General features: G+C 38.1%; 1 protein-coding gene across 4 annotated transcripts in view; it reads right to left on the bottom strand.

Moving 5' to 3' along the window:
* The window catches only part of LOC108708454 (guanine nucleotide exchange factor DBS), a 140518-nt gene that overhangs the window by 120050 nt on the left and 6449 nt on the right, over positions 1 to 14019 (bottom strand). For all 4 annotated transcript variants that reach the window (XM_018247178.2, XM_018247175.2, XM_018247180.2 and 1 more), the window contains exon 2: positions 12287 to 12475. In XM_018247178.2, coding sequence (XP_018102667.1) covers positions 12287 to 12458 — 172 coding nt within the window. In that variant the 5' untranslated portion in view covers positions 12459 to 12475. The remainder of the gene's footprint in view (positions 1 to 12286; positions 12476 to 14019) is intronic.

Genomic DNA, 14019 nt, shown 5'->3' on the forward strand with positions numbered 1-14019 from the left:
ATCAGTCATATTTCATTCCATGCAGGCTGATATCTGAGGAAGTTTTTTTTCCTATTACACTAAAACTAGTAATGCTGCCAACCTGACAGGGCTTATCTGTTATGTGCTATGTAAACTGTGCCTTTTCTCCTTTTTCCCAGCTTGAATGGCTGCCCCCATGGCTATACAGCAGCTTATTTATATAAACTATAGTAGTCTTTCTGAAGCAAAACCGTCAGTTTTACCACTGCATGCTAATAGTGTATTATTTGTTAATTACTTTAAAATGCTTTCATATTTTGGTGTTACTGTTCCTTTAATGCTTCCAAATCCAGTTGCAGGAACAAATAAAAGGGAGCTGGATTTATACAGATCATCTGGGATTCTCACTGGAGGATTTTGTTTTGCATTTTAATATGGTCGCTGGGAAATGGATCAGGTCGATCACTGCAGTGATCTACTTTTAATAAATCTGAAACCTGCCAAACACATTTTAGATGAATTTTTTAATTCTGTTTTTTTTGTTTTTTTTGTGCTTAATAGATTCCTACAATGAGTTTTTGAAACTCTATTTCGAATTGAGCTTTAGCTTAAAAAAAAAAAAAAGTATAAAATATTAAAAAAATATAAAATAGTAAAAATATTGATAAGTCACCCCCATAGAATAAAAACACAGACAAAATGATAAAGATGCACTCCTAAAAGCTCATTTATAAAAAACATATCATCTGGAAGTTTGTACAATGAATGGCTGCACATATTTACATTTCTCAATATTAATATTCGCCTAAATTTTTAAACAGTTCACTTTCATAGCTCTCATTTATGTCATTTATGACAGATCACTTCCCATTCTCAATTGTAAAGGGGAAGTTCCACAGTCAGCATGACATGAGGAAAAGTCCAGGATAATGTAACAGGAATCATATGATTTATCACATAAACAACTGGGCAGGAAAAGCAATATGATCTCTACACGGGAAAAATGTTAGTTAGAAAAATGACACTGAACTACATCACTTTATCTTAATATCAGTTTTTTTTTTATAGAAAATCCACAGCCATGTTCAGTTCTTCGAAACTTACTTCCTTTGGCCCATTGTGTACGTAAAGGTATGAGTAGCCTTATGTAACATACGTATTTACAGTACATTAACAGTACATATAGGAGGATCAAACCAGCTGAACTACCAGAATTTATAGGCTTACAAAATTTATTGACCAGCGTCATACAGCCAAAAACACCTGAAAATCATGAAGGCAAAAAACATCTTCAAACGGTTAAAGGGACCTCTGCCATTGCCTTTTACATGAATTTGACAGGTTTTAGCTGGAGTATTTTCGGATTCAGAGTTTTTGCTGCTTTGAGGTAGAGTCCTGCGCGGAACCAATTTCTAAGACCCGAAACCGCAACCCGCGACCTGGACCTCAACCCGCATATTTACCCACTTTGATCTGCTACCCGATCCCAACCCGCAGCTGCCTTATCCGCAACCCGCTGACCACCATCAAACAGGAAGTGATGGTGCTGCAAACCAGAAGTGACACCACAAAAGTGGGCGGGGACAGAAACACGTTTTGTAAAACTTTAAAAGGAGTAAAATATAGACAATATTAAATAAGATAAGAAATTTAGATGAGACCCGCAAACCGACCCACAGACCTGCAACTCCACAGACCAGCGGGTATACCCGCACCTGAAAATCCTCCCCTCATTCCGCAGGGTGCCTGCTTTTTTTGTGGGTAACCCGCAGGTACCCAACCAGCTGCAGGACTCTACATTGAGGCATAATAAATCTCTAAGCAGTAGAGATTTTTTCCTCTAAATATTCAATTTTGTTTTTTGAATTTTTAAAGAAAAAACTTGACCTTTAATAAATAGACCCCTTAAAATAATTTTATTTAAGCACACTTATAAAAGTGATAAGCTGAACGGCTGTGCTGAAACATATGTAGCCATGTATTATATATAAAAATTCCAATAACAATTTTCCTTTAAACTGTGAGTCAACTTCTCCACCGAAGCGGAATAGGTATTTTGATGCTTCTGTAAAGTGTAGGAAATGGGGGAGAAAGGGATATTTGCTCCAAAATCAGACAGCTAAGGAAATCTTTGGTCCTAAGCTGTCATTTCTCTTCCTTCCCTTTCTCAAGAAATGCTTATAAATGCATTTGTGATGTTTGCTTTGTTGGCAAAAGAATATATATATATATATATATATATATATATATATATATATATATATATATATATATATATATATATATATATATATATATATATATATATATATATAATTTTTGTTTGTTTTTGCTCCTGACGAAGATCCCTGTGGGGGATCGAAACGTTGAGGCTTAATAATAAAACATTTTTTTGTTTTTTCACTAAAACCCTGTGAGTGCCACAATCTTTTTTCACTGCTTATTTCCCATGCTGGCACCCAGGTATTAATTTTGTCTATGGAGTGCACCATTCCTTTGGTTATATATATATATATACTAATGTGATAAAAAAAATCCCTAAAATAACCTCTGTAAAGCACTTTTTAAAGAATAAAAATAATGATGCAAAAAATGTCAACAAACAGAGGGTTCAAATTTATAGTTTAAAAAAGTACTAGCTTCATGTTTTAATGTTTCCTTTTTCATCAATGCTAAGCTGCATATTTACAGGCAACACGTGGTATAACAAGATCAAAGTATCCTGACATTTAATTAATTTAAACTACAGGTAGAGGATCCGTTATTGGGGAAAACCGTTATCCATAAATCTCAGAATTACAATAAGGCAACTCCATTTTAATCAAATAATTATTTTTTTTAACATTGATTTCTTTTTTCTCTGTAATAATAAAACAGTACCTTTTTCGAAACTAAAATATAATTAATCTTTATTGGAGGATAATGCAATCCCATTGGATGTATGCAGGGCTGGAACTAGGAGTAGCCAGAAAAGGCACCTGCCTAGGACGCAAAGATGTGGGGACACTGGACAGGTACCTGTTCAGAAGTCTTCTGCCTACCCCTAGTCCAGGTGGTTCACTCCCCTGCTGTTCTCGCCTCCCTCCTCTCTATCACTCCCCCTACCTCCCTCCCCTGCTCTTCCCTTCTCCTTCATTACTCTCCCCTCCCTCCCTTCTCCTCTTATGGAGCATGCACACTCACACATACGGGGGGCGGAGGTAGCCAACCAGGTGCCTAGGGCACCCTGTCGGCTTGGCCGGCCCTGGATGTATGTAATGTTTAAATGATTTATAGCAGGTATGGAGAACCAAAGATCCCTTATTTGAACAACACCAGATCCTAAACATTCTGACTAACAGGTCTTATACCTGTATTAGCACCCCGTCATCCTTAGACCATAGAATAACTAGAAAATACATCAGATATGAGAGAGGAGTGGATTGTAAGGGCACTTTAGACAGAAGATACAATTATGTTTATCACTTGTTTTGTGGATGGAAGTCTGTGGGCAATGCATCATAAAGTTACCAGTTGTAGACTGGTTCAACAAGGAAGTCAACCTGTCAGTCACAGCAATAATCAATATAGGATGTTGTGAACAACTTATGCTTTGGCTGCATGATAACTTTGGTTATATTCTTAGCCCTAACTACATTTGCAAAGATTGGTTCCTCCTCACATAAGGGGTTCTGGTTTAGGTCAAATCATTGCCTTCGATATTGTATGTATAAACTAAATAACAATAACAACAATTTGTTTTGCTTTCAGTTTATAGTGAATTATGTCCATCCAGTGTCGGACTGGGTCACCAGGGGCCGACCCAAAAACCTTAGATCAGAGGCCCATCCAAAAACCTTAGACCAGGGGCGCGCTCTCAGAACTATTATTTTTCCTCTCCTCAACCTCTATTCTCCTAGTCTCTTTTCTTTACATACTATACTATAATCTATTATTCCATCTATTTGTCCTCTTTGTTCTCATAGAAAAATAGGGAATGGCCATGAAATAGGCCAAATATTTAGCAGCATGAGGGTCCACTGACACCTGGGCCCACCGGGAGTTTTCCTGGTATCCCTGTGGGCCAGTCCGAAATCAAATGCTATGGCCATCCGAACCTCCAGGAAATAACCCAGTTGACCACTCATGGGAGATTAGAAAGCATCTCATGAAACACATACATTTATCTGTTTATTTAACATTCTTACTTCTGTAACAATAGTATGCAGTTTTAGTTTATGTTGTATTCATCTTCAAACTGTGCAACTCTCTTTTTTGATGCTAACTATAATACCAAACGAGAATGAACAACTGACTTAACTTATTATAAGCTCCAGTGACCTGAAAAATCCACAAACCATTTCAAATTCCAGCTAATATACTTGGTTATTGGAAGAAGCCCAATAAAAAAAGCACACGCTGTCATTTGGTAACAATGTGGCTTTCCCTTGAACAGCAAGACTACTTTTATACTGTTAAGATGTTAAAACTTATTAAGATTCAGGAGCGGTAACATGCTAAAAAGAAGATTCTACATATATCTACGTATATCTTAGAGAATACCTGGTCTTGTTAACAAACGTTAAACAAGAATCTCAATAGATTTTCCATTATTCTAAAGCCTGAAAAATCTACAAAATCTTTTTATTTGCATGCTATCTGGGCAATGGGTTAAAAATGAACTTTCAAAGTAGCAGGAATGAAAAATTATTTCTTATGCCAGTGGTTCCTGGGGTGGCATTTTACCTTTCCCAATGAAAAGAGCCCAGATTCCTAAACCTTACAATTTAGCACCCTGAGTACTTTAAGTTTATTTGATGAAAATGTCCAATGTAGCCATACACTTGTTGTGTTGTGCACAGAATGTGTAAGACTATGTTGGTTGCATTTCAGCAATGAACTGCTACTGGCACTTTACATAGTTATCTATGTGAAAATTTGGGGTTTGAGACCCAAACACCATGGAAAAATTAATGAAAGGATTACAAACACCAATTATATGGGCTTTTAATTTCATTTTAAAACAAATACTGTTGAAAAGCTATGGGGAATGACAGTCGGTAGATTTGCTTCTGGTAATATTCGGTATAATGCAGTTTAAATAAATACCAGAAACAGCACTTTGATCACTTTTTTGCTTCACGGCTGCTTAATTAATATGGGACGCAAAATACAATTAAGGGATTTTAAATATTAATGGTATCACAAAGTGCATTTCAATATATACTGCCACTTATAAAACTAACATTCTGAAGCTTACAGAAAAGGAAAGCGATACACTCCACCCAAATTGTTGGAAACATGAATTAAAGCTCAGTAATGCAGTAAAGTGACATATGGCAAGCATATCTGCTTCACTTTCATTGCTATGGGGAGTTATGCTTCAATTATGGCAAAGTAATTCCACTTAGAGGGATATTTTAAGGTAACACTGCTCAGAAAAATAAGGCTGTTGAGTAAACAGTGATTTTATTAACCTGATTTGTCTAATGGGAATTTGTCTCACATGGATAACAAACACAATTACAGAGCAGCTGCAATGCTTTATTAAACATCATTTCATGCTTCACTGATACCAGAATAGCTACATCTAAAATAATCGCTGGAATTATATTAGACAGCAAAACAGGTTATGGAAAAAAAATTCTCTGTATTTAAATGCAAGCAGGTGTGGAGGTGAATAAATACATTCAGACTAATGCAAATCTACACCTAGGAGTCATTTACAGCTGCAAGTACACTGGACAGAGGCAATTTCAAGCACAAGGCACCTTGCAGTGTCTTCCTAATAATTCAAGCACAGTGTGATACGTTCAAATCGGCTAAATTGTGTGTGCTTCTATGTGAATTGGTCTCCACTCTGATGAAAAGTGTTATAAATTGCATGGCAGCACTTCCAGCTCTCACCTTTTGAGATAGTGGTAGCTACCTCCATTAAAATACAGAATAGAAGGCAATTCTAACTGAGAGGCACTAAGTGAAACCATTTGGTGTAAGTACAGCCTCATTTCTAAAATAAAAAGTTGTGATGCTGTGTAAAATACAAATATAAAAAGTATGAAATTGTAAACCATTTAAAACCTATATTTAATTGTGAATAGTACAAAGACAACATATCAAATGTTGAAACTAAGAAATTGTTATTGTTTTCTCAAATTTATTTTCTTATTTTGGATTTGATGCTGGCAACGTTCAAAGTTAAAAAAACAGGGTTGTACCTTTAATGTGTGACTGCAGGCAATATTGCACTCCTGCAAAAGCATTTGTGTGTGTAAATGACCCCTTGTATATGTGGCGGGTCACCATTGTGCAAGAACAAGTGTAGATGTGTGTAGGCAGCATTTTTATATATCTATATTTCTTGATGTACTCTCAGTTTCTGCAGGTCACAAGAAACTCAGACCCAGAAAGGGCCAGCATGCAGCTGCTTGAAATGTTTCAGTTGCTTACTGATATCATCCCAAAGAGATTGTGCTACACCTCAATCAGGATTTTTGCTTCACTGACCTACTTCACAAAGGATTCACAAACAAACCATAAGATTTTTCACTGATTTTCACTCACAGTTCCCCTTTGAAAGCTGAACAATACATTCAGCCTTTTTTGACAAATGTGACACTTCACTTCACTTACCGCAGTATTCGAGCGCTGACTTCCAGAATGCGAAACAGTCTATTTCCACAAGCCATCAGGTATCTCAACTCCCAAGGACTGAACTGAATATATTCATAAGGAACTGAAATGTCCACTTTGCCCAGCATGACCGTGTACTAGAGTTGTTGTATAGCACCGGGGGGTACTGGAGGAACGTCATTTATTTTCTACTATGTACTTTATTTACTGTATATGGCTGAAATTACAATAAAATCCACTTGACTTGACTTGACTTCATTACCCTTTGGCAACATCATTGGCAACACACTAAAGATTAGTCATTGGCCCTGCCTGGCTGACGGTGCTTTATAAAGCGGGGTGTTCAGGCCTAGATTTGTGGGAAGGCTACAGAGCCCTGGGCCTAGGGCAATACAATTTTAGGGGCAGCATGTCACCCAGCAGAATTTTGGATTTTTTCTCTGGAGTTTAGTGGTGGGCGAATTTATTCACCAGGCGCGAATTCGCGGTCAATTAAACGTACGCCCATTGACTTTAATGGGCGTCAAAATTTGTGTTTCGTAATTTTTTTGCCCGTTTCGTGAATTTCGTTCTTTAAATCTCTGGCGCGTTTATTCTTCAATGCCCCGGGACTAAGGAGGAAGAATTGAGCATGCATGATCTGGGGTTTCTAGAGGAGCACATGCGCACAAAGTGCACGCGCTCATGCATAGAAGGGTGGGGGCGGTGTATGGAGGCTGGCCTAGGGGCGCAAATAATGTAAATCTGGGGGTGTTACATATGTATTGGTTGTTTAATTTGCAGTGGCATGTCCAGAGGTTGTCCCAGTCTGACTGCCCTGACACCATGTAGTTAAGACACTAAAATGTATCACGGCCATGAAGCCTTAAATTACAAAACTTGAACATGCTGGATTCAGACTTAAAGGTGATGTTCACTTTCAGACTAGAGTTTGAATATAAACTGCCCCTATCACTTGCAATGATTTACAAATCATCTTAATTTTTTTCAAATAATCTCTAACATCAGTACAGAAGCTGCACATTGCTGAAGCCAACAGGCACATGCACATTCATTCCTGCATTGCCTTTTTTGGCTTCCTATGCACTTGCACAGGCAATCAGTGAGAAGAGATTTGTGTTGATTTAGATCATTTGCTTGACACTGGATTATTTTCAAAATGAAAACCAGAAAATGTTTCTAGTGACAGGGGCTGTTCATATTCGAAAACGTGCCCAAAGGTGAACATCCTCTTTAACAACGTTGCCCCTAGGGGTCCAAATGAACTTCTTCCACTATCAGTGTTTTTTTTAATTGACTCATTAGTTGCAGATGAAATTATTTTCTAAATGTGTATTGTAGCTTTTGCTATGAAAATTAGATATATCTGATCTACTACTTTGACATTTCACTTTCCTTTCCCCACATTTTTTTCTCTGGGTCTACCCTTAAAGAGGACCTGTCACACAGACACAAAAGCTGTATAATAAAAGTCCTTTTTAAATTAAATGTGAAATCCAATTTCTATTTTTCATTAAAGCATTCATAGTTGTTGTAAACTCATTTAAACATCTCAGCTGTCAATCAAATATTGTCTGCCCCTCCTCTATGCCCTGGGCAGCATAGAGGCGGGGCAGACACTTGCTTTCACTTTCCATTCAGCACTTCCTAGAAATCGCTGCTCTCCCCACATTCCCCCGTTCTTATCACTGTTTAATTGTGTAGCCAGGGCATGGGAATGGACATCAGGTCCCCCATTCTGCTGCACAAATAATATTCTGAGATGATGCAAGACTTGCCTTAATAACAGTGTCCACAAAATGGCTCCTGCCTGCTTGCTGTAATTATGAATTCCCAGACTGAAGGAAAGAAGATTCAAATAATTTATCTAGTGTAATTAAAGTTCATTTTGCTTGACTGATGTGATAAAATGGAATTATGAATAATTTTTTTGGGTGACTGGTCCCCTTTAAGCCAACATTAGATTATGTTATCCCTTTGGTGCAACCACTGTGGCGTTCATATATGCCTTGTCTTCATCTACAGCTTTTGGATGTGTATATGACATAATGCAAGGACAATTATTTTTATTATTATTATTTATATATAAAGTGCCAACATATTTTTCAGAACCGTACAATAAACGGGTGTATACATTGAGCATACAATTTTGGTTTTATGCCTGGTGACATCACTGCAGGTAGTGGATTGTTCTAGTTCCACTACTACCTTGTCAACAACTCTAATGTGACCGATTTGTACTTTCCTAGTCATTTTGCTACATCTTCCCTGAGAAAGATCACAACAATGGAATTCTTTTCATACAAATAATTATCATCAGTGACCCTGCTGAGTGTGGTAATCTGATTAATTATATATACATATGTCATTTTTTAAAACAACACTCTCACCTATAAGCAACATCTGAAAATGTTTATTCCACAGTGTGGCCTTGTCATGCTTCATGAGTGTTCTCCCCTAGAGACACAGCTATCAAGTCAAACTGCCAAATAGGGCAACATTTTATTCCATTGGGAAGAGGGTTGCTTGGATATATGACTTGTGCTCAGAGATAACTCCCTTATCAACCTGCTGCAGGAATAGTTGTAGTCTCCAATGCTTCCCACGCACTTCTAGAAGTCACCAAATGACAGGAACTTACATGCCTAGAGAATTATTTTACTAAACCTCCAGTCTGGCATCAGAATTAGGGTAATACCTCGGTGCATACAAACAGCAAAATACTCAACTTCAAAACATGCTCTAGCTTTTTAAAATTAAACTGACAATGACATTTAGAAATTCAATTCAAAACTAACAGAATGCATTTCAAACATACTCAATTTTTCTTTTATAAGCTTCTTACATTAAGCTAGAAGTGTCGTGTCTCTCTCAGAGCTAAATATAAAGTCCAGCCACAAAGAGATTTAAGAAGGACACATGCCTCAGACCATAAAAATATTCCCCAATTATGTAATCTGATTTGTTTAGCTTGATTAATTTTGGATAAGCAAGGGAATTGGTGGGTGGCGTAACTACCTATACAGCAAATCACCCCCCAGTAGCGGGGTCGACTGGGCGTCAGAGGGCCCGTACCATGGGGTCTGCTGCATTGTAGTCCCCCCCTCCCTAGCCCCTCTCATATCTTAAAACAGCCGCACGTTGAAAGCCGAAAGGTGCCGCAAGAGCAGGCCAAGACGGGGCCCTGGGGAGAAGGGACTGTTCGCGTCGGGCTCCCTCTGTAGATTTTTTCGCAGGGGGTCCCGATGAGCCCAAGTTAGGCTACTGTGAGTGATCCCACAACTTCAAATTTAATTCACTGTCAGCAATATATCTACATATACCTACCAACTACAAACATGATGAAATTTGAAAGCTCACATGTTCAGTATAATTTGATTTTGAATTCATTAGTGTACTTGAATGTATTTAAAGTAAATAGAGTTCTTACACAACTGAATGCTTCTTGCACTTGGGTATTGTTAAGCAAGGTGCTTGCCCTATCTGCTCTGTGAACAACTGCCCTGGAATTACTGACACCTGGCTAGGGCCAGACAGGGCAGAAATCAGGCTGATGAAATTCAGACAGGGTCAGACTGGGGGCCCCGGGGCCCACCAGGACTGCTGTCCAGGGCCCCCTGCCGCCTCCTTCCCTGCTTCCCCCCCGCCGCCTCCTTACTGTGAAAGTGCATTTGGCGCGCATGTGCGAACGCAGCCCCTCCACTGTGCCGTGCACTAAGCTCGGCGCACCTGTGCAAACGTCGCCCTGTGCATGCGCAAATCACCGCACGGCGCCGAAAAATACTGGCCCGGCGGGGGCCCATGAGGGTTTTTTCCCGGTGCCCCGCTGGGCCAGTCCGACACTGAATTCAGAGTTCTATTTCAGCCCCTCACCACTAGCAGAATCCTCTTCTCTGTCCACATCCAAAAGCTTTGTGTCAGCTCCCGTAAGAATATAATCGGCGGATTGGGGTGAAGAAACACGAGACTGCATTTCGAGCGGAAATACACTGAATGCTTTATACCCTGAAATATAGCTGGGCATTTATTAAAGGTTGAGTTGTGTTTTCTCGAAAAATTCAAGCTTTTTAAGGGTAGATTGAATTTTTAGGGGGAAAAAAACTTTTTGAAATTTATTATGTCCCAAAGCTACTAAAAGCCCAAATTCAAAATACTCCATCTAAAACCTGTTGAGGTCATGTAGACGTAAGTGGCAGAGGTCCCTTTAACTATCTGAAGATGATTTTTAGCTTCATTATTTTAGGGTTTTTTTATGTTGGTTTGTGCTCAAAAATTCAACAAATTCGAGGTATTCCAGTTTTTTTATCCTATAGACTCTATAAATTCGAGGTATTCAATTTTTTCACCAAGTATTTTTACATTCGGGTTTTTTCACTAATAAGCAAACATTCAAGTTGTGAGTATATTCGAGGTAGAAAACCATAGATAAATAACCCCCATAATGTCATTGTCCCACCTGGCCTTTCTCTGTTACATATTGTCATACATGAGATTATAAATCAAAGATCCTAAGTGAATTAAACATGGCTGCAGAAACGGAGAATCAACACACTGCCACCGAAGAAGAAAGATGAACACATGTTCGCTTTAAGGGGCTTAAACATTTGGCTTTTGTCTGCATTTATTCATTCATAGTATTTTAATGAAATCAAATTAATGGATAAACAGAGAGGAGAATTGCAAAGCCATAATTAAAGCCAAATTATTTTGTATTTGTCTTCTGAAGATCAAAGGTGCAGTGAAGAACAGGGGGGGTTCTTTCTTCCATGTCATTAGATTCCTACTATCTCATTAACCATCTAGTTAAGTGTAGTTTTCTACAAATATATAGCATTTACCAAAATGGCCCATTAGATACTAAGTGAGAAATCATTTTGTGTTTAAAACAGACAAAATAAGAAATGAACCAGTCAGTTGTAATAAGATTCTTTCTTCATTATAGCTTGTGTACATTTAAGTCAATGCAAAGGTTGAATTATCTGGGGGAAAAAAAATCGTGGAGGTCATCAATTGCCAATTATTAGGCCGTCACCAGTTACTGGTGCCTTAATACAGATTAAGACCTTAATACAGATTAAGACATACTCATTCAGAAACTCAGTAAACAGTAAAACAGCAAACCTGAGCCTTGTTGCATTAAAATACTTGATTTATAATATGACAAGCATTTGTAGAGGCCTAGACTAGAGAACTTTGTGAAAAAGGATCATGCAGTAAGTAATGGTCCTTACATACTGAATATTAGGTTTAGTAACACTGTAACCATAAAGATATTTGAGTATGTGTGGGAAAAGGCCAGCAGCAATTATTACATAGTGCTTTCTGCTTATTGGTTGTGTGGATATATTGTCCTGCCCCAAGCTCGAAACAAGATACAGGGTGGCAATCCATTTACTGAAAGAAAAGGTTATTCTGGAAAAAGTGTACTTCATATGACCATAATAGAATTTTGTATATAAATAGTCCATGCATGTAAAAGTGAGACCATAGGATAAAAAGAGATGTGTTTACAAGACTGGGATTATAGAAGAGGGCTTTGCTATCACAAATTTTTTAAAAAAACCCATTAATTTACATAACTAAGCTCAATATTGCAGCCACAAAAATAACATAAAAAATGCAATGGTTATGTCTTCAGCACGAAGAGTTCCTTCTCATCTTTGTTGATTCAAGTAGGACAGCGAATAAAAAGATACATATATATATGACTTACATGAAGGCATTTCTAGCTCCGACTGATCATCAGGGACAAGCTGGATGATGTCAGACACCACCACTTTGTGATCATCCACATCTTCTTCCTCATCCGTGCAGGATCTGGAGGCAGCAAAACAGCTGCTGCTACCTAATACCCTGCATATCAAGAGTCTCCAGCACCCAGTCATGAGATCCAGATCTGCAACTGGAAAAAACATATTGGTAATACCGAGTGGTGGGCAAACCAGTTGTTCTGCAAGTAAAGCAGTTACTTTTCCATTGAATAGCACATGATTTCAGATGATACGTAGAACAGGGCACTAATGATGTATGGACTAAAGCAGAGCTTAGAATTTGCATCCGGTTTGATCATAATCACTTACTGTATCATATAACCCAGTAACACGCGCACAGCCCTCTTCCAATTTTTTTAAGTGTTATAAAAAAAGGGGGGTGGGATTTATCAAATATCAAACTAGGGAGCCCAGATCTACAGATAGAACAATTATAACAAAATCACGCTAATATTAAAAACACATAACGTGTTTAAGAATTGTCAGGAAGTACTAGAGTTAAACTGACTTGGTATTCTTTTTTAGAGCCAGAAATAACTAAATATTTCTTAATTAAAATAGTATGCAAAAAGTATGTTTAACCCAAGCCATATTCATGTTGAACAGGGGTGTATGCTGTCACTTTAAATGCTATATAAGCGAACACAAATGGTGTGATAGTAGGAATTATAAACAAAATAATATGCATTTGAAGTATATAATTCTGTATCCTACCTCAACAATTCTACTTATATTAGTTATTAAGTAGCTGTGTGTATACAAATGTGTCATTAAATAAAACTGAAGCATGTTCCAAATATCTAACATTTTAATCTGTAATAAAGTATAGATCCTACTACATGCAGTGGATTCTAAAACAATATTGTTTCCAAGATTTGTTGCCCAAGAGTGAGAAACAGAGCTCATATAAAACATGGTTACACACGCTGCATGAGACAACTGAAGCAAAGCATATGACAAAGAGACGCAGAACATGTAAGAGGAGAAAGAGAAACAAGTCATCTGTCACCACCTGAGGCACTAGTCACAAGGTCATTATTTCCAAAGTTCTATCCTCACCTGGGACTCCACCTAACTATTCCCACAGCAGACAGAAGGCTGACCCACACAAGAGTTTGCCATCTGATATTCAAACTAGTTTCCCATTGATACTGAATATCTTTACCACCTTGTGACTCTCTCTCAGGTGTGTTATTGTACACACATCCATTTATATATATATATATAGGAACAGCATTTACAAATGTTTTGTAAATAATTACAGAATAATGGGAAAATAAATCCAAATGATATAGCAGACTTTGCATCCTGGACCACGGTGTCAGCTGTATGGTAGTTCCCACCCTCAGCTCTTCTGTAGCTAAGACTTTGCCAGTCACCTGCAGAGTGTGCAGGTGGGTGACAGACGGCTTATGACATAGTACTTGAGGATGCATGTCAGGACCCCCAATCAAAGATCTCTTTGGGTGGGTACTCATTGAAGATATGCCACTGTACAAAAAACTGAGCATTAAAAGAACAAATGTACCCACTACTGGATATCTGCTGTATCCCAAACTGATACAACAGGTACATTTAATGAATGCAAGCTTCCTGGCTGTGCTGATTGCAAGCTGGTACAGCCTGTTATTAATAATCCTCACTGGCCCTGGTAGCTTTGTTTAGAGCTGTGCCA

This window comes from Xenopus laevis, chromosome 2L, assembly GCF_017654675.1.
Source record: "Xenopus laevis strain J_2021 chromosome 2L, Xenopus_laevis_v10.1, whole genome shotgun sequence".
Lineage (NCBI taxonomy): Eukaryota > Metazoa > Chordata > Amphibia > Anura > Pipidae > Xenopus > Xenopus laevis.